This window comes from Mustela nigripes, chromosome 17 (assembly GCF_022355385.1).
Source record: "Mustela nigripes isolate SB6536 chromosome 17, MUSNIG.SB6536, whole genome shotgun sequence".
In the NCBI taxonomy this organism is placed as follows: domain Eukaryota; kingdom Metazoa; phylum Chordata; class Mammalia; order Carnivora; family Mustelidae; genus Mustela; species Mustela nigripes.
The window spans coordinates 56,129,936-56,154,299 of NC_081573.1; the positions used below are offsets into that span (position 1 = coordinate 56,129,936).

The 24,364-nt window shown below is 52.6% G+C and overlaps 1 protein-coding gene across 5 annotated transcripts in view; it reads left to right on the forward strand.

Annotated features, from left to right (window-relative positions):
- The window catches only part of KIAA0513 (KIAA0513 ortholog), a 62,046-nt gene that overhangs the window by 20,146 nt on the left and 17,536 nt on the right, over window positions 1-24,364 (forward strand). For all 5 annotated transcript variants that reach the window (XM_059383576.1, XM_059383579.1, XM_059383580.1 and 2 more), the window contains exons 2-4: window positions 19,540-20,012; window positions 21,732-21,831; window positions 22,809-22,882. In XM_059383576.1, the coding sequence (XP_059239559.1) occupies window positions 19,684-20,012; window positions 21,732-21,831; window positions 22,809-22,882 (503 nt within the window). In that variant the 5' untranslated portion in view covers window positions 19,540-19,683. The remainder of the gene's footprint in view (window positions 1-19,539; window positions 20,013-21,731; window positions 21,832-22,808; window positions 22,883-24,364) is intronic.

Genomic DNA, 24,364 nt, shown 5'->3' on the forward strand with positions numbered 1-24,364 from the left:
ATACTGCTGTTGTTTGGTGGAAATGTTCTGTAAAGGTCAGTGAGATCTAGTTGGTTGATGTTACTCATGCACTCTTCTGTGGCCCTGCTGATTTTCTGTCTGCTACTTCCCAAGAGACGAATCCTAAAGCCTCCAACTATAAGTGTGGCTTTGTCTCTTTCTCCTTTAAGTTTCCTCACTTTTTGTTTCATGTATTTTGAAACTCTGTTGTTAGGCACATGCATGTTTAGGATCATTTTATCTTCTTGGTGAGTTGACACTTTTATCATTATGTAGTGTTTCCTTTTATTCCTGGTAATTCTCTTAGCTCCAATCTGAACTTTGTCCCTAACTAACATGGCTTTTCCAGCTTTCTTTTGATTAGTGTTTGCATATGTCTTTTGTTTCTCCTTCTGTTGTTGATCTACTAATACCATTACATTTGAAGTGAATTTCTTACAGGTAATGTACAGCGAGGTCATGTCTTTTTATCCATTCTGATCATCTCTGTCATTTAATTAGTACATATTACACAATTTACACTTGATATAATTATTAGTAAGATTGGATTTAAGTCTACCATTTTATTTTTATTTTGTTTACTTGTTTTCTCTTTGTTCTGTGGAGTTTTCTCTCCTCTGTGTTCCTTTTCTATGTTTGCCAGGATTATTTGAATATTTTACATCTCCATTTTAATTTATCTATTGAGTTTTTTTTACTTTATATATACAGTTGACCCTTGAACAAAATGGGGTTGGAGGTGACAATCCCTTGCACAGTTGAAAATTCACATGTAACTTTTGACTCCCCCAAAACTTAACTACCAATAGCATACGGTTGACCCAAAGCTGTCATGATGACCCAAAGCTGTCATCCACTGATGACATGAACAGTGGATTAATACGTATTTTTGTCTGTATTATATATTACATTCTTACAATAAAATAAGCTAGAGATAATAAAGTGTTACTAAGAAAATCATAAGGAAAAGAAAAGACATTACAGTACTTACTGTATTTATTGGGAAAAAAAAATCTGCCTATGAGCGAACGCAGGCTATTCACACCCCTGTTGCTCAAGGGTCAATTCTAGCTGGGTTTTTTTTGTTTGTTTGCTTGCTTTGGGTTTTTCAGTGTTTTCTCTAGTGATTACAATACACACACTTAACTTTTAGTCCACTTAGAATCAATATTTGACCTTTGCAGGTGGAAAGTAGAAGCCCTAACCACCACGCAGGTGCCTTTATTCTCTCCCCTTTGTGTTGTAGTTTTAATGTGTATTATCTTTACTTCCGCTGAAAACCTCCTCAGCCAAAGCTCTGACTTTTGCCTTCAGCTGTCCGGCCTATGTTAAAGAACTCACGAGGAGGAGACTAGTCTCTCACATTCACCCAGATTTTCTCCATTTCTTTTGCACTTGCTTTATTCCTGTTGTGCCATTTCCTTTCATTATTTCCCTTCTGTCTAAAGAAGTTTCTTTATAACTTCCTGTGGAGCAGGTCTGCTAGCAGCAAATGTTTTCACTTTGCCTTCGCTCCAGAAGCAATGTTTTTGCTGGATATAGAATTCTAGTCTGGCAGTTCTTTTCTTTCAGCACCGAAAATGTAAGTTTCACCTCCTTCCAGCGGCCTCGGCTTTATCGAGAAACCTGCCATCACCGAATCCTTAGTGAGTGATGTGTCTCTCTTTTCTGGCTGCTTTCAAGATGTGTCCTTTGGTGTTAGTGTCCACAATTTTAGCATGACGCCCATGTCTGGGGATTTCTTTGGATGTAATCTTTTTCGTTCTTCTTGCTTCTCAAGTCTGAAGGCTTATGTCCTTTGCCAAATTTGGGGAGTTTCCATCATTATTTCCTCAAATTTTTTTTTAAAGATTTTATTTATTTATTTGACAGGCAGAGATCACAAGTGGGCAGAGAGGCAGGCAGAGAGAGAGGGGGAAGCAGGCTCCCTGCTGAGCAGAGAGTCTGATGTGGGGCTCGATCCCAGGACCCTGGGATCATGACCTGAGCTGAAGGCAGAGGCTTTAACCCACTGAGCCACCCAGGCGCCCCTCCTCAAAATTTTTTTGTGCAGCCTTCTTTCTTCTCTCCTTCTGGGACTCTCATAACACCAATGTCACATCTCTTAGTTGTCCCACAGGGCCCCAAGGCTTTGTGCATTAAAAATAATAATAATTATTATTATTAATTTTTCTTGTTCATATGAGGTCATTTTCATCGATGGGTTATTGTGTTCACTAACTCTTCCTTTTACTTGCTGTGGTGCCTATCCAGTGATTTTTAATTTTCCAGTTACCGTATTTTTTTTTGTTGTTCTGAAATTTGGATTTGATTCTTCTTTATATCTTCCATTTCTTTGCTGGGACTTTTCATCATTCCCTTCATTCCCACAACTCCTTACTTTGGGAGTATTTTTTTAAAATAATAACTTCTTTGAAGTCTTAGCTGATGTCAGTACCTGTCACCTTGACATTGGCATCTGTTGCTTATCTTTTCCCTCATGAGCTGAGGATTTTCCTGGTTCTTTGTATGTTGAGTAATTTTGGATTGATCCCGCATATTTGGCTATTACATTGTGAGACTCTGGACCTCGTTGGGATCCCGTGGAGAATGTGCTGCTTCTGTTTTAGCAGGCAGGCGCTCAGGCTTTCAGTCCCTACCAGCCTTCATGGGCTTTAGCATCCGTAGTGGTTTCAAAGCCTTCATGGTGCTCTTCAGATCTGTTCCCTGTGTGCCACCCCCTGGCCAGTGTGGAACCCCAGCAGTGGTCTCTCCTGAGCCTCAGCACTCAGAGTCTAGGATATGCTGTTGAGGATTATATCCGTGTATGCACAGCCCTGGGGCGAGCCCAGAGCTCGTAAATAGCTTTATGGGGTTGTTCTCCTGAGCTCCTCCCTCTTCACAATCTCCCCGGTACATCGTTCCAGCTCCAGGGACCTCCTCCCCGCGGTCGTTTGGCCAGAAAGCAGGGCTGTTACTTCTCCCGCTCGGCTACACTCTCCCTGAAATTTAGCTTGCTTCCGTGACTAAGCAGGAGGAGGAACAAGAGAGAAAAACCCAGTGGGGTTGTCACCCTCTTGAGAGCACAGCCCCTCCAATGGGAACGGAAGGCTCCCTCCTCTGTGGGCCCCTCTGCTGCTGTTGTCACTGCTACTGCAGAGTCACTGGGGAGCCTGGGGCAAGAGAGCCCAGAAGGCCAAGGTACAAGAACAAGGAAAACCCCCTGGGATCTGGCTCAGTGAGAATCAGGGGCCCCTTTCCTGCTCCTGAAGCAGGACAAGATGGAGCCCTGCTCTCTGCACGGAGGTCCCCTTCTGGGTAAAGTTCAGGCCGAGGGACATGGCAGGGTCACCAATGCTTGGGTAGCCCTTCAAGTTGTCTTAACTTGAACTTGAACTCCTCTACCTGGTGTGGTTTACTTTTCCGGGACATCAGGTCGGGTCGCTGCCTGGTGCCTTCTGCCCAGGTTTTACAGTCACATTCGGTGGATGAGGCTGGGTGGACTGTCCCCACCCCATCTCATTCGGAACCACAGACAAGCCAGAAGATGTGTGTTTTAGAGGCATTCAACAAAGAAATCTGGATTAAACAAAGGAATGAGGAAGTGGGGATGTAGCTGGGGCACAATTAGAAATGTTGGAGGAGTCGGTAGGTGTTAGTGGGAACAGCGCCCATGCAGTGTCCCCCATATGACTCCGGGCCCCTCCCTTCAGATCGCCTCACTCCCCGTCCTCATGTCTCTGCCCTTACTGAGAGAGATGGGGCTTCCTTGGCACCTGCTCAGGCTGCCGGCTTGAAGCGAATATTTGCTTTGACTATAAGCAAATGCGCTTTTCCCCTCCTCATCGCAGGAGTGCTAGGAAAATACCCATGGAGAAGCAGACAAACACCTCTGTGTGCGTGGAGTCTGTACTCTGGGACGCCAAGCGTCTGTCTCCAGGTCGTCCCTGGTGTCCACAGCCTCGCACTGCAGAATCTAGATCTGGTCTCGAGAGAGGCTAAACCCGTGAGGTAGACCTCTCTGTCTCACTCACTCAAGTAAGGCAAGTTACTGCACGAATAATTCCTGCTTTGCTAAGACTTTCTGAATGAGTGGCCCTATTGATACCAGTAACCGTCGCCCTGAATTTCCACCTGCATATGTCGACACAGATGAGAACAAAGACCGTCTGTGGACGGTAGAGCAGAACTTTTGAAGTGGCCTCTTTCTCGGGTCTCTGATGCTGATGTGGTCGTCAGAGTTTCCGTCTCCCTTTTGGCTCCTGCCCTGAACGTTCTTCAAATGCCCAATTATTAATGCCGTTCAGAATTTGTACATCCGCCTTTTATTGTTGCTCTGTTAGCTTGCTTGATGTTAGAAGGGCACACCAGAGAGCTGTGTTATTTTTACAAAGTTGTCCTCACAGAAGAGTTTCAGTCTTGGTTTTCCATTTTCCACTTCGTTCTCATGTCCCCTGGGCATTGTCACACAGTGCCGTGTTGCCCTCCCTGCTCTCTGTGACACTCCAGCAGAGCTCTTGAACCAGGACAGCAGAACTCGCCCAGGTCCTTGTCAAAAATGGAGGTTCCTGTCCCTTCTGCTGTATTAAGTCACTGCACGTCAGCTCCTGGGCCACGCTTGGGCTTATGTCCTTAGGATAAACTTAGGATAGACTTTTAAAATACTGTCAAGCATGTTTCAACATCCAAGAGGATTTCAAAAGACCACACGTGACATCGAGAAGACACCAGCATAGCCCATGAACAAATTTCAGATTTCTCCATGTCGACAAGTGGGGTTGAGGTGTGCCAAGAGATTTAGCCAGAGGAAGGTGGGTGGTGTGCGTAGGGAAGTGAAGAAAGCAGTGACAAAGGCATGGGCTGTGTGTGAGAGAGCGAGCGAGGAAACCAGCCAGATCAAAGCAGAAGCTGTGTCTTGAAGAGGTTAGCAACCGAATGCTTGTGGCAGGTTGCTTTTCTATAGGGACAGCGTCCCCTCTGCAGGTGGCCCCTGGAGAGGTGTGTGGGCAGCCTCGACCAGCTCCATACTGCAGAGCGTCCTGACCACCAGCCAGAGATGACGCAGCCTGCCAGGTGAACCGTGTCCAGGAGGATTTGCCTGGAGCCTTCTCTCCCAGAGACACAGATGTCCAGTGGGCATGCTTCTTCATAGTGCCAGTAGAGCGAATCACCAAGCCCAAAGAAAATACATGTTTGTTCAGTTCCATCCCTCCCCTCCCCTGGGTTTTCCGGAGAGGGACCAAGTCCCGGATCTTTTAGGGAGCCCATCCCAATGCAGTGATGAATCGTGGCTATCTCCGTAGCAGGGGTCAGAGCAGTACGAATTTATTTGGTTGAATTATCTGAAAGCCCGGAAGGCCAAGTCAGTCTCTATCCAAACTGAATCCAGCTGTCACCGCATTGTCAGCTGGGGCCTTCTTTTGTTGAAGAAGTGCGGCTGCTCACCAGGGGAGGGAGGTGCTTTGCAGTAAATTCTAACACTGGGTTATGGTGGCACCAACTTAGCGAGTCAAGAGTGAGCATTAACGGGAAACCCCTGTCGCCACATGTCTCCTTGCTGCCTCGAACTGCAGGGCTCACCCGCTCACCGCGCGGCTGCCCGGGGCGGATGAAACATCAGCAGAGCGAGAAACGTACGTTGTGTGAGAGTGGCTCTCAAGCTGAGAGTCAGGGTGACTTTTGAAGAACTAAGAAAGTTAAAGTCTCAGACCATGGAGAAGTGGTTGGTGGGCACCCCTAGTTCCCTTTCTCTGCCTCCACTGGGGCCAGTGGAACTCCTGGACCCTTTGGGGTTTTGGCAGCATGGCAAAATGAGATTTGTTCCGGAGCCTTCCACAAACTCCACGAGGCAGGAAATTCATCTCTCCCACGGCTCTCTTCCCGGCACTTAGCACAGCGCCTGACCCGGCATCATGGATTGAAAACCGACACAGCGGAGTCGTGGTTCTGGGGGGAGGTCTTTGTGGGCAGTGGAACCCATTTCACTCTCTGACCACGCTGGGGAACCGGCAGATGGTCCCTTATCTCTTTTTCCTGTGAACCGTGGACGCTTTAGATGTTTCTTTCTTCCCGGAGGTCATAAAGTCGGAGTGCTCTTCGGGGAGCAGCGTTAGAACAGGTGCAGTGGGGGAAGCCTGCATTGCGCATCGTAAAATGTTATCTCAGGATGCCAGTGGCATGGACCCCGGAAGGCCAGCGACCTCTCCTGCGGATAAGCTGCTGACCAGCAGACGTCCACCCTCCGCTGCAGGAGGCCCAGAAACGAGATGGGGCATCATTCTGGTGGTGGACATTGCTGCCCGGGTGGGCCTCCGCCCTCAGACTCCCTTCTTCCTTCTGCAGCCGCATAGAACCAATCTGGCCTCTATGTCAGGTGCCCGCGGCTCGCGAATTTGAAGGCTCATGTCCTGTCCCCCAAGTTGCTCACTTCCAGTCGGTTTCTTCCCCTTCCTCCCGGTTCCCCAGGTGACAAGACCATCAAGCGGGCTTTCGTTTTCATCTTTCTTCTTTTCGGTGCTCTCTCAATTCTCAGGGGCGCTCTCATTTTTTCTCCCCCAAGCCCCCCATTTTTTAAGTCTTAAGCATTCACGTTTATTGAATGAATAGGCCCTTGCAAGTGTATTATTTTTTTCCCAAGCAAGGGATCCTCATGGGTTGCTTTGGACTTAATGCTGGAGGAGAGCAATGCGTGGGGGCTCTTGGACGCGTGTCCTCGGTGTCGCTGCCCTCAAAGGAGCCGATCGTTCCTTTCCAGGTGTGGGATTGGGCAGAATGTCCCGGGAGCAGCTTGACCAGCCAACGCGGGTGGGGTGGAACCACCGCTCCTGTTTGGGTCAGCTTGCTTTCATCAGCGCAGCTGGAGGTCCGTTTGGAGTCTGTCCTTAGTGTCAGACACACAGACGAGCGGGTGCAAAGCCTCCCCTGGACGGGGCTTGGGCAAGTCGGTGCTCACACGTCAGACTCCCTCGCTAATAATTTATGAGTTACTCAAGGGCAGAGACCACATTGTCCTTACCTCTTGGCTGCCACGTCATGCCTGGCACAGGGAAGTCACTCAGCAGGTGCCCAGCGAACGAACAGATTTGCTGTGGAGAGGTGTCGTTTAAGACAGCCCACCACTGAAGCCCCCAACAGCTTTCTGGGTCCCGATTGTGTCATTCCCTGTGTTAACTGCCCATCTGGCTTTAGCTTCTGCACATTCTCCGTCCCCGGGTTATTCGCCTTCAAACCAGAGTAATTGATGAAGGTGTAGGGCAGAGCCTGCGCCGGAGTCCCTTGCCTGTGAGTGACAGGCATCTTTCCCAAGGGGACTGTCGGGCAGTGCGGCCAAGTCCCGTACTTCATCGAATCTAAGACCTCATCAATTGTAAGATTCACCCTTGTCTTACGCACAGTGAAGAAAGACTAAACACTGCCATTTTACTGTCTCACGATGCCTTCTTATCAGTCAGAAAATCTGACCTTATTGAAAGAATGGCTTTAGAATTAGTTTGATTATTGTCAGGTGTCACTCTGGTCCATGGCAAGGAGGAAAATTTAAGGGAAACAAGTGCTTAACGTGCTTCTAAAACTGCTTTACAGAGACCCAGTCTTCTGAAGTACATGGGTTTCTGTGCAATATCTGTCCCCAGATATTGTCCTCTGTCCCCAGCTGTTCGTAGGGTGTCCCGTCCGTGTCCCTTTGGGGAGGAGGAGAGTAGGGAGGACTGGTCCTGTCCTCGTCCCGGGGGGCTGTGGTTATGCGGGAGTGTTCAGCTGGTGAGAACCAGTGAGCGCTATAACTATGATTTATGCACTTTTGGAATTTATTTCATTAATTACTTTGGAAAAATAAAGGAGGGTCCTCTCTTGTCTCTGCATAATGACAACAGATCATGATAAGCCTACCTGGGAGCAATGACGAGGCATCCAATTTCAGTGATAGTAAAATGAAAAAAGGGGGCACCTGCATGGCTCATTCGGTTAAGGAGTCCGGCTCAGGTCATGATCCCAGGGTCCTGGGGTCGAGCCCCATATGGGCTCCCTGCTCAGTGGAGAGCCTGCTTTTCCCTCTCCCTTGCTCGTGCACACACTCTCTCTCTCTCTTCCTCAGATTTTAAAGATGTTTAGAAAAATAAAATGCAAAAAAAGTGTATTTCAGGGCAATGAAATACAGCATTTATGAATCAACCCAGTTTTCACAATATTCAGGCCCCGTGTGTCCATTTCAGAGCTGTAATGAATTTTGTCCAGCGTCTTGCTGAAAGGAGACCCCAGTGTACAATTTGCGCAGTATCCTCCGGATCTACAAGTGTGTAAGACACAAATAGCCCCGGAGATGAGGTTGGCTCAGAGTGTGACCTTGGTCCTCACCACTTCCCTCTCTCGGGGCTCACAGAGCTGCCCATCGGGAGCCTCTGGTTTCAGATTTGGACACGACCGTACAACGTTACCCCCAGGGCCACACCACAGTGGTAGCTCACTGTGTTCCACAGGCTACCCCATTGGAAATGTCTGGACTCTCCAAGGGCGCTTCTCTCCCAGCCTCTACTTAGCAGAAATGGACCCAGCCTTCCAACACGCTCCTTGCCAGCGGTGTGGTCTTGCTTCTTCCGAGCCTTCATCTCCGTCAGGCCCCTATCCTGTCATGTGCGGGGGCCCCCTGCCTGTTGGGACCATTAGTTAGATCCTCATCTTACTGTCCCTCCTATGCGTGCATCTTGTAAAAACTGGGTCTGCAAACTACTCTTCTTTGCACCTAGGCAGAAAACAGGTTTGTTTCCGTTCTATTGTGGAATGTGTGGGTTATGTCGGAAGCCCACTGAGGTCAGGAATTGTGTGGTCTCCCCGTGCAGCCTAGCAGAATGGCTTAAGGGCAGGACTTGCCAGCTTTACGAACTGAAAGGTCAGTAGTGTTCCTACAGTTTTTCCTGCTTTCAGTTGTAAAAGTATGGGCAGTGGCATTTTTTTTTTTCCGTCTTCCTTCAGCTTCCTCCTTCGTGAAGGCCAAGAGCACTGGAGGAAGCGTGTGCCCGTGATTAGGACTGGGCGGGCGGGCGGGCCAGCTAACCTGGCATGTGCAGCCTGTGACCTGTGATCCCCTTTGAACTCTGACCTGGGAGAGTCCCACAACAACAGATACTCCCTGTGCAGTTTTTCTGTGCCGGAAGCCTCTCCTGGGGGAGCGCAGCCCTGAGGTCACTAACCCCAGGCTGTGAAGAGGCTCGGCCCACTGGGGCCCACTCGGCCCACTCCTGCCAGGTGCCCGGCTCAGATGCATGCCCTTGCAGAGGGCCCACCCGTGAGCAGCCTGTCCTGCGGGGGAGCCAGGGGTGCTCGAGCATGGCTGTGGAGACAGGGTGGGGAGCTGCCACCGGCCTCGCTATGAGGGGGGTAGCCCCTGCAGCCTGCCCGCTGCTGTCTGTGTCCGAGGGAGGGCGCCAGCTAAAGGACCTTCCTCCCCCTGCGGGGAAGAGCGGCATGTGGGTCCAGTTGGGTTATCCCATCAGGACGCCGGAACGCCTGACCTTCACTCCAGGCGTGTGCTCCGGCCAGGCTAACAGCTGCACTGAGCTGCTGTAACGTATGCCTTCAGACTTTCGGAGAGGCACTTAAAAATGTATGTTTCCACCTCTCTGTTTCTTTTATGGAGCCTTGTAACTCTTACAGACCTCGGGACAGTAATCAGCAGTTTCCTCATATGAGGACTTCCTTGACAATCTCGCTTTTGACGTCAGCGTCTGGAAACAGTTTCTCTGCAGATGAGTGCGTCAGAATGAAAGGATTGTATGACCCAGTGTGCGTCCTGATGTAGGAAAGAACGTTAGGGTTCGGAGCCCCATGGCCCAGAAAGAATTCTTGAGACATCTTTGGTACCAAAAGGTGGTTTTATTAAAGCCCGGGGACAGGGCCCGGGGGCAGAAAGAGCTGCCCCGGGGTCAGAAAGACTGGCCCATGATAGACTTCCACGTTGGGAGAGGGTTAGGGATAGCGTCAGTCTCAGGGAATTTTGGAAGCAAGGTTTCCAGGGCCTTGGGCTATTGATGGGAAAAGGTCATTTATTACCCTCTAATAAAACCTGAGCCATGAGACCCTTCAGGTGTATATCGGTGGGCCATACGGTTGGGGGGTTTAGAGATCAAGGAAATTTCTAAAGGCATTTTGATATGTTAAAGTAGACTTAGAGGATCCTGGGTGGGAGGGGGTGGGGCTAGGATCGCTTTCTGCCCTTAGCAAAGTATGACCATTGAGGCAGTTGAGTCCCTAGAGGAATGTCCCTCTGCTGGTCTCAAGGACTTGTCCTCTAGCTGTAGGGAGTAAGGAAGTGTAATAATGTGTCTTCTGCCTTGGTTTCCCACATCACTTCTCTTTTTCGCTTTGGCTACCAGGAAACTCCAGTAAGCTCCTTGCCCGGCTTTGGGAATGGGTATCGTTATTACTGTTGTTGTTTGATTCCACGGGCCTCAAGTTGCTCTAGATCCACACTGACTGGATAGAAATCCGTGTCCAGCAGCTGCCCAAACACACTGACATCTAAAAGGACACTGGTGACATTTCCTATTGGACATGGATTCATTCCCTGGAATGACTACTGCTTCGTAGCCCCAGACGGCCCAGACCTCTCTTCCTGCTCTTCCTCTCTTCAGAGGCGCAGTCCGCCATCAGCGGGCCAGAAGGCCGCCAGCAGAGGGACTTGTTGGGAGCCCGAGGGCTGGGCCACTCGCCCCCCACCCCCAACCCCGGGCAGAGGCAGATGAGAGCCCTAGTGGTCTCATGGCGTGAGAGTTTCCGAGCAACAGGAAGCGTGGGACTGAGCTCTGGGGGCGCTGGAGGGCCCAGCTCTACAGGGGACTGAGCTCTGGGGGCGCTGGAGGGCCCAGCTCTACAGGGGACTCTCGGGGCTTCCTCACTGCTGCCTGCCCCAGGCCAGCCCACTGGGGCCCTTCTCTGACTGTGGGGGTGGGGCGCGAGGGGAGCAAGCTTTGTGTGGAGCAGATGCCCACTGAGCAGGGAGCGCTGTGGCTGAAGCTGATTGTTTGTGGCAGGCGGGCAGGAGAGGGGGATGTGGAAGCAGCTCCCACACCCAGAGAGGCCGACTGAGAGGCGCTGAAGGGAAGGGGCTTCCGGATAACCTCGGTGGCTCAGCCACGCTCCCGACCGCGCCTTTCCCTACAGGATGATCCCGCTTAGCTTTCTCTTCTTCCTCCGCCTCCTCCGCGCCAGCGGTTTCAATAAGCACTGTCTTCCTGGAAACCGTCCCTTCTTAGGTCTGGTAATAGTGGAGCAAAGCCAGGTAACGGTGACCTCATAATGGATCAGGTTTCAAGGCAGCCCCGGAGACCAGAAATCTAAGCCAGGGGTCTGTCTCCCCCTCATTCCTGCTGCGCCCTGTTGACCTGCCCTTAGGTCTACTGGAAATTAAATGCTCTTTGGGGGACGAGTGAAGACCCCTGAGTGAGGTCACCTGCGTGTTTGCAGATGGGAGAGGGTCAGCCAGGGCCTCGGCAGACCTCACACTCGGACCTCCCTCGGCGTCGCCGCGTACAAGCACCAAGACAGGAAGGAAAAGACACAGAAATGGAGATGGCCTGTGAGGCATGCTGCCATCCAGAGGCTTTATCCCCCCTTCGGGTGTCCGTTCCACAGGGATCTGTGTGAAGCCTGGGTCGGGTTCAAGGCCCACGTGGCAGACACGGGATCTGGCTCAGGCGTGGGCCCAGGCCTGGAGGTCACCACGCTCATGGCACCATAGTGTCTTTCTCGTTTTGTCCTGACACTTCTAGGCTAAAGCAAGTACTGGGCACCTCTGTGGGTCTTTATGTCCCAACCACATACTGGCTGTCTTTGTTAGCTTCCTACAGCTGATTTAATGAATTTCCACAAACTCTGTGGCTTAAAATCTCACACATTTACTGTCCTAGAGTTCTGGGGGTGGAAGTCCAAAGTCAGTCTGTTGGGGCTAATGACGAGGGTGGGCAGGACGGGTTCCTTCTGGAGGCCCCCGAGGAGACTCTTAGCCCTCGAGCTTTTCATATTCTAGAGGCGCCTGAATTCCTTGGTTCATCTGCCTCCTCCAGGTGCAAAGCACCATTCCACCTCCTGCCCTGACTCTGGCCCTCCTGTCTCTCTCTCCTAAGGACCCTTGTGACTGTGATGGGCCCCCCTGAATCATCCAGGATCATCCCACGGCCCCACACTCAATCCTATCTGCAAGGTCCCTTTGACGTGGAAGGTCATGTCTTTGTCGGTTCTGGGGATGAGGCTGTGGGCACCTTTAGGGGACCACTCATCACCCCCTGACACCATTTGAAAAACTATTTTTCATTTCATTCTTCATTGGACATGGCCATTCTCTTTCCTTGTTCCGTACTGATCTGCAGGCACTATGTGCTATTCATAACTGCAGAGAATTCTGCTTCGTAAAGACGAGAGTTGCAGAAAGGAATACAGCATGACCTAGGGGTCAAACTGGGAGCTGCTTTGAGCTGGTAGTTTGGTCCGTGTCTGGAGGATGTCCAGTATTGCTGTGTTTTCCCTCAAAATAATTGAAATATCCCACAGCACCCCCGTGAGTTTGCTCCGGTATCCCAGGGTGCCCTGGCACCGGTTTGGGAATCCCGGCTGCAGGGTCAAAGCACCTTTGCTCAGTTCCTTGGGCTGTGCTTCATGGGGTGAGGCCAGGCCGCCTGTTCTGGTTGAGCCGTGGGCAGCATCCAGCCGATGTTGGGTAAAGAAGGCTGCCTGGATGCCGAAGGGCGCCCATACCTGGGGGCGAACCATCCTTCAGGGGTTAAATCCCAGAGCTTACGGGAGTCTGATGGCTGCTGGGGAGAGGTGCTGATATTCTGGTTCCTACCCAAGACCCTCACCTTCTCTGCGTTTGGACAGGCCCTTCGCTGGAGGCGCATGGGGTTGAACGTCTTAGGGCTCGTGTCTGAGGGTCAAGGATGTTCGTGATCAAGATCAGGGAGGGGTGTGCAGGTGTCAGTTTGCTCTGGCCCTCTGCGACCCTGAGGCCAAGCAAGGCGGACTTTCTGTGGGGACGTTAGCTCGCTACTTCGGGTGAAGCCCTGGCACGTGACGTTCACTGGGGGCTGGAGAGAGATCAAAGTGGAGCAGAAGCTCAGGTAGCCACTGAGGGACTTTTGACCTCTGGTCCTAGACCAGTAGGTGGTCCAGCTCCATACCTGCCCACAGGGGACTCCACGCAGCCATGCTCCCGCCTCCCCCAGCCGCAGACTTCTCGTCTCTGACATGGCAATAAAAACGTAGTCGTGCCCAGCCGCTTGACGGAGGGGTCCAAGACAATGTTCTCATGCATCTTTGTGCCTCAGAAGGTGTCGACTGTTCTGATAATATCGCATCAGCGTCATCTCTCAGCGGTCTTGACGTGGCCGTGGCTGGGCTCTCGTTCAGCTTCTCCCGTGGGTGAGGAAGACAGAAACACAGCTCCGTAGCCCAGCCACGTATTATCTCATTCATCTTGCTAATACTCCAAATGAGTCTAGAAAAAGAAAAATTCACATTCACATTTTCCAGAAATAGGAACTGGTCCTGACTTCAGTGACTTTCCCAGGGGTGCCTGGCCGGCTCCAGCCCGTGGGGCCTGAGACTCCTGATCTCGGGGTTGTGGGTTCAGTCCCCATGTTGGCTGCAGAAATTGCTTAAAAATAGGGCGCCTGGGTGGCTCAGTGGGTTAAGCCGCTGCCTTCGGCTCAGGTCATGATCTCAGGGTCCTGGGATCGAGTCCCGCATCGGGCTCTCTGCTCAGCAGGGAGTCTGCTTCCCTTCCTCTCTCTCTGCCTGCCTCTCCGTCTACTTGTGATTTCTCTCTGTCAAATAAATAAATAAAATCTTTAAAAAAAAAAAAAAAAGAAATTGCTTAAAAATAAAATTTAAGAAAAAAATGACTTTCCTGGTGTGAGTCAAAGTGGAGCTGGAGCCCAAGGGAAGAGGCTGGCTTTCTCTGTTCGGGCCAGTCGTCAGGCAAAACACTCCAGCCACACGCTGATGTCGAAGGCTAGGGCTCGTGCAGGTCATGCTGCAGAGACACAGCTGGCCTCAATTTCCTCTTCTGCAGAATGGGCCCGCCCTTCCTTGCAGACTGCCCCGAACTTGACCCAGAGTGAAACAAATGGATCAGAGTTTTGAACCCGGGAGGCAAGGTGGCGTTTTGACCTTACAGTTGAAAGGAAGGTGCAGATGTGAAACCCACCGGGTGTATGTAGCCGCAGTACAGGCTCGGGGAAGATCACTCGGTAGCATTCATCGTCAGCCCTAGTCACGCTCAGAGCTCTGACCCAGCAACCCCACTTCTAGAAATGGAGCCCCAGGGGAGTACCAAAGAGGTAGCTGTAGGGGGACGACGTGGTGGTCAAGGGCAGGGACTTCTCGGTCGACATGTGGCTGGATTTGTGTGGGCTGTCGCTTCCTAGCTGTGTGCCTGGGCCTGGGAGTGAGCCTCTGAGCCTTGACTGACAGGCGTCATGGGGTGAAGGACGGGCTGGCTGGACACGAGTGTGAGCCAGCGTGTTAGGAACACGGGTGAGCGAGAGAAGACAGCACATCTGATCGCTCTCGGAGACACTAAACGAGAGGGAGTTGCCTGAGGTGGATGGGAAGGGTCAGAGTTACAGAAAGTTCCGGATTCACACCCAGGGAGCCTCATCTGATTGCTCAAGGTCTACCGGCTGGAGAAATCCTGGCGCGCGTTGCTCCGGGGTGCTGGGGAAATCAGAGTTTGAGCAGGGCCCTGTGGGGATGTGGCTGGGCCGCTGCAAGAGGGCGCCTCCTTCCTAGTTCCTTGTGCAGCTGGGGCCACCGTGGCGGGAAAGGACTGGGGGCAAGGGGATGGGGAGGGGAGAGCAGGAGGTCAGGAGCCTCCCACCAGGATGTTTCCACCTCGCCAGCCTCCCCCAAGCCCCCACCCGCCTTCCCCAAGCCCCCGCCCGGCCTCTGTGCTCCCGTCCTGTGCATGCAGCTGCCGGTATTTAAGCTGGTCCCGCGGCTGCCATGAGCCCGGACGGACCCCGGGGTGGGAGCCTGGCCAACCTCTGCTCTGTGAGCGGTGCCCCTCAGCTCATCAGCCTCCTGATTCCTGAACTTTCCAAAGTTATTGCTGCTGAGGGCCTCTGTGCAGACCCTCACCTCTGCGCAGACCTCTCTCCTGTCGGAGGACCCTTGAGTCGTCTTGGCGGATCCTCCTTCCCTCTCGGCTCGCATCGGCCTCCCCTGCTCCCAGCCCGAAGAAGCGCTTCTGGGGGCTCTCAGAGATGTAGCCTAGAGACTCTCCGTAGTGCTCAGTGCCCCCAAAAGTTCTTGTTTGGGTTTCCGTTTTATAAGCTGTCTCTTACGAGACCTCCCCCTGCCCTTCGCCACCGCCACCACCCCATCTCTTAGCCTGCACCCCCACATGTGACCAGATGCTCCTTCCCGCCTGTTCACGCCTGCGTTCCCAGCTGCTGACGCCCTAGCCGACGCAGAGCAGCTGCTCAGTAAACACTGTCCAGGGTGCCTGGCCGGCTCAGCCAGTAGAACACACGATTCTTGATCTCAGGGTCGTGAGTTTGAGCCCCACATTGGGTGAAAAGCCTACTTAAAGAAAAGATAAAAAAAGAAATACTTGTTGAATGAGCACGTGGGTGGTTAAGGCCTTTGGGTTATAGGTGGACTTAGAATTTTCTCCCAGTTTGGTTGGTAGAAACTCGTGCTGTAAGGCCCAGAAAATGAACTGCAGAAGTACAATTGCAGGAAGGTTTGTTCTGCTTCGAGGCTCCAGAAGATCATTTTTAATATACACGGTCTGGAGTTGCAAAGATCCTGCTGTGAATTGATGGCCTGGGTCTTGGAGCCTGTGGCCCTGCCGTGCCTCTGGAACCTTCCTCCTTCTGCAGAGAACAAGGCAGAGGGTCTGGGCGCAATCCATAGGTGTGTTTTCTTCGGGCCACTGCATGTTCTGAAATAAATGTAAATTGCCTGTGTTGTGGAATTGGAGGGTCTCGTGCATTTCGGGCATTCTTTGGAAAGTTCTTTAGATCTGGTGCAGGTGGGCCTGCCCTCCCGAGTGTAGCTCTGCCCGGGGATGGCACAGCTGGTTCCCGCTGGGCCCACTTCCTCTGTGTTCTCTGGCTGGCCCAACACGGAGTCACGCGAAGGGTGCAATCCTGGTGTGTTCAGAGCGACCGTCACCTCGACCTGCACTGAGCCCCGTGATTACGTTTCCATCCTGAAGGAAGAGGGTGGGCGTGCTTCTAAGGCCCCTACCCACACACGGTCGCTCCCTATGGTATCTTAGCTCCGTGAGCAGACTCAGCACCCCTGCCTTCTCTCCTCAACAGAGAGGAGATCTCTGGGCTAAGGGGGCAACAGGGTGTGGAGACGGAGGTCTGCTCTGCACACCGCAGCCCGCTGGGCCCTGGCACACCGCGACTCGGGTCGCCCGCCACTTCTCTCAACGCAGCAGTCAGGCCTCTCACTTTCTGCCTCCCCCTGTCGCTCTATCCCTCCTGCCTGAGCCCACACAGGAGGCTTCTGGAAAAGGATGACTCACACGCGCTCCCAGAATTTCGAGTGAGGGAGATGCTGGGAGAGCCGCTTGCCATCCTCGGGCTGGACCAAAAATAGCCAGGATGGTTTGCTCTGATCCTGCAGTCCTGATGCTGGGGCGTTCTGCTTGGTAAATCGGTGCAGCCCTTCTGACCGCTGGAAACCATTTCCAGATACAGAAATTTGTTTCCTTTCCCTCCCAGTGTCTTATTTATTGCAAACTGTATCATTATGATCAAGAGCACAATCAAAAGGAAAAATGACCTCAGTTACAGGACTATAATACATTTTTGTCCTCTTTTCCAGCCCTATTTGTACATATGCTTTGTTGTTATTTTAAAAAAATTAAAATTCGTGCACTCCAGGATTCCTAGCACCCACTCCAAAGGACGGCGTGCTGTGGGATTCAGTTAGGACTCACTGAAGGCAGATTATTTTGTTTACTTAGCTTGTAAAGTGAACATCAGCTTGTAAAGTGAACATCGTTCACTGACGTTCTGATTGCTTACAACTGCAACTCATGACTATTGCATCAAATTGTTAGAATGTATTTGCCATTTTCCTATATTTAGATTCCCACCCCCGCCCCCAGTTTATCAGGATTAGAAGTACTGTTGCAAGGAGCATTTTTTCCTCCACGGAACCGGTTTTGAGGGTTTTAAATTATTTTCTTAGGATAAATTTCAAGAATTTGAATTCCTGGATCAGAGGATAAAATAATAAAAAATCACAAAGAATAGTTTCTAGGGGAGCCTGGCTGGCTCCGTTGGAAGAACCGGCGACTCTTGATCTCTGGGGTTGAGAGTTCCAGTCCCCCATTAGGCACGGAGAGTACATGCATAAATACATAAGCAAACACACACACTTTCCAGAGTCTTATTTATCCGTATTTTCAGGATGGCTTGAGAGTTTCAACTTTACCATAACCTCATCAGTATTTTGTTTGCATTTTAAAGTTTTTGCTCATGTAGTAGTGTAAGATGCCACCTAGTTGTTTTAACTCGCCCCTCTCCATGCGCGGCTACCAGTGTAGGCTGAAGCGTTGTCTAAGCATTTAGTAAGAGAATCTCTTACGTGACTTGTCTGAGTCGTTTGTATTCCCTCTTAGAACACAGTTTTCAGTTGGTTTCGGGGGGAATTTATAATACAGATCATTTTGACCCCATTTTCCTATCATAACGACGGCGAACGAGATCTTCCTAGTGTGTGACTTTTCCATTTTGAACGCCTAGTGTGTTGTCATGGGTGCGATTTTCTGTGCTCTGGAGAATCTGAAAATGGACCTTAGAATGTGAGCCCAACCACAGTGTCTCAGACGGGGAGACCCTGGCCCAGGAAGCAGAGGCCATGGGCACAGGTGGCAGGAGGAGGACCAAGGCTGAACCGGCCTCCGACTGGCCCCCTCAGTGACCGCCTCTCTGGGTGGTGGTCCTGTCTCCTGAGCTCCCCACAACCCTGTGGTTCTCTCCTGGCCCTGACGGCTCTTTCGAGTGGAGGTTTATGCTTCTCTTTTTTGAACCAAGGTACGCGTCTTAGGATCTCCTCAAAGTGTACCGTTCCCACTGCGGTGACGAGGAGCCAGCCAGCTGTTCCATCTCTCTGACTCAGGGCGTTTAAAAATATCCTGAGCTGGGCAATTTGGAGGAACCCATGATCGATTTGTGAACATTAAGTTCTTAACAGGCAGCAGACGCAGTCTAGTATCGAATTACCCTCAGAAGATGCAGCAGTGCCGCCGCAGCGGCGGCCACCTGCCTGCTGGGGATTGTCCTAGATATTCGGGGTCTGCGGAGGGTGCCGAGGGGGCAGGCCCAGTCGTGAGGCTGCCCTTGCCTGGAGGAGCTCATGCATCAGAAGGGCTTTTGCTTGGTGCTGAGCTGTCTGCGGCTTGCCCCGGGGAAGGCGGGTCCCAGACCTGGTAGGCAACGCCCCCAGCTGGCAGTCAGGAAACCTGGTTTAGATGCAGAGTCCAACCTCTGCATCCTGGAGCCCCGTCCCTAGCTCTCGGGGTACGTTCATGCGCAGCCCCGTCGGTCCGTTCGCAGATGTGCGGCAAACACCCGTAGTCGAGACTGCACGGGACAGCCCACGGCTCCAGAGGTGCGTGGACTGTGGCAGGACGAACAGAAATGGGAACACCCGTCCGTCACACAAGCGGCACCACGAATGGGGGTAGGCACAATGCTGGAGGTGCGCGCAGGCATTGGACATAGTTTTGGCCAGGGCTGGAGTGAGCTGCTCAGAAGAGGCGTCACCGTGTCCCCCTGGGAGATGGACAACGTCCGGGCAGGGTGAGGCAGGAAGACGGGGTGGAGTGGGGAAGGGGGAGGGCGGAAGGACCAGGCACCGCGAGACACATGCCTTCATCCGGGTGTCCTCATCCTGCACGTGCGGGGGGAGGGCGGGAAGGAGAGGCTGGGTCTGGGCAGCAGATGACCCTCAGAAGTGGGTGACGGGGCGGTGAGTGACATGAAAAGGGGCATCTGTCCGACAGCCTGGGAAGGGTCTGGGCCTTGAGGAGAAGCGTCTTCAGGTGGGAGCCCAGGAAGGGAGAGATGCACAGCCAGGAAGGGAGGGCGCACGTGCGTAACGGAGGCGGCTTTCCCAGCATGCCGGGCGATACCATCTCCCACAGCCAGTGACACGGCAGTGAGCAGGCAGATGTGTCCCTGGTGATTTTCTGATTCTAGCCCAGCATCGGCCTTTTTATTTATTGGTGTCAGTCGAGTGGGCCCGAGCAGGGAGGCGGCCAGCAGGTGCAGTGGCTTTGAAGTCATAGGTGTAGTTGGGAGAAGCCCTGCTTGTTGCTGTTCAGCCAATAGTTACTGAGTGCCTGCATGTGCCAGGTGTGTAGCAGTAGGCAGTCAGGAAGTGATGTCCATGTCGTGATGACCCAGATGCTAGAAGTTTGGAGCCTATTCTCTTTTCAGGAAATTTGTGACCTCATTCGTTCATTGAAGTCTGGATTCTCAGCGCTAAGTTCCCCTTACGCAGGGAGTAGCTCTCGTGGTGATATTTCTGTTTCTTCCATTCTAGATGCCGTAGGACCACGAGAGCTGTCCCAGAGGACTCCTGGTGGCCAGCAGCTACCAAGCAGCCCGTGCGCGTGGCCTCCAGCTCCCGCTGACGCGTCTGGGAGTCCCGTCTGCTGGTCTTCCAGCCTGGAAGCCTCCCCGAACCATGGAGGCCCCGGAAGTCCCCGTGGGCACGCTGATTGACTTCGGGACTGAGCCGTCTGCCTCCTCGCCCCTGGAGATGCTGCCTCCAAAGCTGCAGGATGGGGACAGCTCCCAGGGCGACGGAGCTTCGGAGAGCGAGACCACAGAGTCTGCGGACAGCGAGAATGACATGGGCGAGTCGCCGTCCCACACGTCCTGGGACCAGTACCGCCGCTCCTCCTCCAACGAGTCCTTCTCTTCCAACCAGAGCACCGAGTCGACCAAGGACGAGGAGACCTTGGAGCTCCGGGAGTTCATGCGCGGCTACGTGGAGAAGATCTTCTCTGGAGGGTGAGTGCCTGGGACCCGCTCTGGGCTCCGTCCTTGACGGAGCCGGGCTTCCCCTCCCTCACCGGCCAGGGGTGGGCCTCCGGGGTGGTTCTCAGCCCCCACCCCCGGCTGCAGGTAGAAGCACTTAGAGAGCTTTTGCCGCCTCTTCTGTCCTACCCCCCGGCTCCAGCCACTCCACTGACATGTTCAGGTCCTTTCTGCTAAATCCAGGAGTCCTCTAGGGTGGCTTCCCCGCGTCTGAGTCCTGGCATGTTAGCATCGGCCTCATGTGGGGCTGGGGCGCTGCCATGACTCGGGACTCTCAGGGCAGGGATGCTATAGCCCCGAAGGTTTCGATGACCCGTAATTCTCGCGATGCTCGTGGCAGTGGAGGCTCAAGCAGCTGCCAGGATGCGGACCCGTCCTTGCTTCTCCTTCTTGCCTTTCTTGGACGGTTCTTGAAGGTGTACATAGGATCCCCGGCCCCTGGAGCAGCAGGGAGTGGAGTTCAGGTTGGGATCAGACAGAGGAGAGGGTGTCTGTGGGGAGGCCTCCAGCTCCCCCCACAACTCTTGTTATATCTCAGCATGGGGGCAGGGAGCCTGCAAACCCAGATTCCTGGGTTTCGGATGTCAGCCTCGGATGTCAGGATGTCCCCATCACATGCTGGTCCCTGAGGGCCTTGCTGCTCGTTCCCTGGATGGGGACCCGCAGTTGCCGCATCACGGGAGTTTGCTAGAAATGCAGAGTCTTGGGCCCCACCAGACCTGCTGAGTCTGACTCTGCATTTCAGCCAAACCTCCACACTCTCTGTGCCCACACTTCAGGGTGAGGAGCTCAGGGACCGACGGGACCGTTTTCCCATTTAATTAAAGCAGTAGGAAGAATCCGCCTGTTGACGCCACGTAAAGAGGCCAGTATTTCCTACAGCGATTAAGGGCCCTGGTTCGTAACCAGGCGCAGTGGCCGTCGGCCTTTTCTAGGTGTGTGTCCATTCTCTTTGCCGTTAGAATAGGGAAGAGAGTTCTGTGACAATCCGTATATGGGACGATCCCAAACCGCATTCGCGTTTGGTTTTGCACGCATTCTGGGAGAGCGGTAGATGTGGCTCTCTCCTAATTTTGTTTGACTAACACTGGAATTAGTCAGCTTTCTCTGAGCACACCCAGTTAATGAAAGGGGAGAAAGCGCAGAAGCCTGCTAATTTGTCAGGAAGGCTGATCTGTATTTGCGGCCGCCTGTCAGCAGTATGGAGCCCGGACAGCTGAGCCGGATGCATTCTCAAGAGCGTTCCAGAAATCACTGCAGACTGGCTGGCAGAGTCCCCGATTTCATCTGCTGTTGGTATTTGGGGATAAATGAGACCAAGATGTTTTCTACCAAACCTTAAATAAACGAAAGATTGCATGAGCTCATTGATCGTCAGCCTTCTGCTTCTTTCTTATCTTGTCTTTAAATCTGGGGACAGAGTGTTCGCCTCCCACGATGAGTGCTCAGAGGTGGTTTGAGGTCAGGTGAGCGTCTGTTCACCCTGGCTGTGATGACCCCCGGGCCCCCCAGTCTCTATCCCTCACATACACCGCCAGGATCACCAGAGGGCGGGACGTGCTGGTGTAAGCCAGGCGTCCGCGCTTGGCTGGGGGGGCCACACTTCCTGGTTGCCTCTCCTGCCCCTTCCCCACTCTGGCTGTGTTTGTTGCCGAGGACTGAGAGTTCCTTTCCCTGCTCTGTTCCTTTCAGGGAGGACTTGGACCAGGAGGAGAAAGCCAAGTTTGGAGAGTACTGTAGCAGCGAGAACGGAAAAGGACGCGAGTGGTTTGCTCGATACGTGAGCGCCCAGGTGAGGTACAGCTGGTGCGGCCTCTTCTCGCCACCTCTGCTGCTCCCGCTCTGAAGAGAAGAGCCCCAGGAAACAACCCAGCAGAGAAATGAGTAGAGCTTACTTAAAGATGTTCCCCCAAAAAAAAGAAAAAAGAAAAAAAAGATGTTCCCAAAAGGCCTTGTTAGAATAGCGGGAAACAGGAAGTTGCTCATCTGGTTGTCCCGCTAGAAAGAATGAGCGAGCAAACTCATTTGTAATTGCACAAATCGCAAATCTGTGCAATTACAGAAAAGTTCCTTTTTTAAGGGTGAGCATGTGGACGATGTCCGTGCGTAGTTTTATTCAATAACCCACAAAGTTCAGTTTTACAAAGGTAACCTAGATGGTGACAGCCATGCGAGTTCAGAAAATAATTATTTTTTGTAAATCCCTAGTAGGTTCTTTTTTTTTTTCTGCAAAGTAGCTTTAGCTCTTGGTTTTTTCAGGTATTTTTATCACAATTTATTTTTCTATAATTTTTTTAAAAGATTTTATTTATTTATTTGGCAGAGAGAGGGTCTCTCTGAGTGGGGCTCAATCCCAGGACCCCGGGATCCTGACCTGAGCCGCAGGCAGATGCTTGACAGCTGAGCCACCCAGGCGCTCTTAGCAATTTATTTTTCCAAGAGAAATTAGAAAATGCTGATCAGCACGCATAAATGGCCCCAAACTCTCCCATCCAGAAATGGCCGGTGTTGTCCTCTGGGGGTTTCATCCGTGCAGGCCGTTCTGTGTTGTATGGGTGAGTGTGTGGGGCTCCTCGTTCTTAAAATTTCAGAGAGATGCAGGAAAGTGTTGGCTTGTGCTCTGCTGGGGGGCCCAGTTACTCTGGCACCAAGGAGGCTGCTCCCGTCCAGACTCACGGCCCAGCTGTGTCGGCAGTGCTTAGCGTGGTGAGCCTGTCTGAGTGACAGCCGCCCGCCCGCCCAGTGACGTGTCTGCCTGTTCCCGCACAGCGCTGCAACTCCAAGTGTGTCTCGGAGCCGACCTTCTACCGCCTGGTGCAGTCTTTCGCCGTGGTCCTGTTCGAGTAAGTGATGCTGTGCCCAAAGCCTTTGTCCTAAAGCACGTCTTCCCCGCTTTTCCTGCTCCGTACTAACCCAGTTGTAACAGCCACACGGGTCATGAGCTCGTGCTTGCTCTGAACCACCCCCCCCCCCGCCGGCCACTCCCTGGCATCCACAGAGAGGCCTTGCCCAGCCTCTCGGGGGAGGAAGTTAAGGTCCAACCCCCACGGTAGGGGAGGTAGGGGACAGCAGCTGGGCGTAAGCAGATCCCTCTCCGAGGGCCGCCAGGACAGGCGGGCCGACACTCCACTGACGCTGCCCTCCTGCGGTGGAGATGCAGCCTTTTCTGGATTTCTTGTTGTGAAGCACTTCCAGCTAGATAACCACCCACTTAATGATGCCTTCAGCCTGCTCTGCGTGCTAAATAGGCCCTGCTGGAACCCTTTATCACAGACAGCACAGTGGAAGCTGGGGGGGGGGGGGTGTGAAAGGGCCCCCCTCCACCTCTGTGTAGCTGTGGGAGGCAGGCCCTGTGACTCACGGGCTCTCTCCTCCTGAGGCCCCGGGGCCTGGGACTGGGACGGCTAGACTCCCATCATACGAGCTGGACCTGCGTCAGAGCAGGTGACGGCACCCCCTCCCCCGACACACACATGAAAGGAGGGGCTGTGTCTCTGCCTTGGGCAAGGGAGCAGCAGCCTTACTGATGGGAGGAAGAAGGGGGCACTGGGAGGGGAATTGGGGAAGGACGGGGGAGAGGAAGCCCCAATCTGATAGTTGTTGTGCCCCGCTTCCCCTCGTCCCCTCATTGTGGCCCCGAAGCAGGTCCTGGCCCCACGGTTTGTCCCCATGTCCCGTTTGTCCTTCCAGGCCTGAAACCCCCCACCTTTACTTTTCCCTCCCCTTGTCCTGCAGCAGAGACATGCCAGCTCCTAATTCCCCAGTGTCTCAATGTCTCCTCCCCCCTTTGTCCCTGCCCCTGCCACGACCATGGAGCGTGGACTGGAGGAGAAAGACCATAAAGGGGAGGGTCCCTATTTTTCCGGCACCTGCTCGGAACGTCCCATGTTGAGAATAGGCTCCTGTGCGGGGGGATTCTGGGTCTCGGAGCTGGCAAGGGAGGAAGAACAAGAGAGCGTCATGGAAGGAGTGGGTTTCAAACAGGCGCAGCTGTCTCGTGTGCAGCGTGCTCTTGGCCCCGAGAAGACTTCAGCTTCCAGACATTCCTATCGTAGGATTTCTCACGGATCCATGTTGTGCAGACATACCTGTCCCACGTGGTAACATAGTCAATTCTGGACCGAGTTTGATTTTTTCCTTCAATAAAATTGGGGGGGTGGGGTAGGAAAATAAAATTCAAGTCCCAACCCAACCCAAACACAGAATCTTCCCATTTCTCAGTGAGCATGTGTATTTCTGTGTGTGGGGAAGAAAAAGGAAAAACACCTTATAATCTCCTAAAAATGTGTATTTTTAAAATTTGAGTTTTATAATATTTAGTTTAT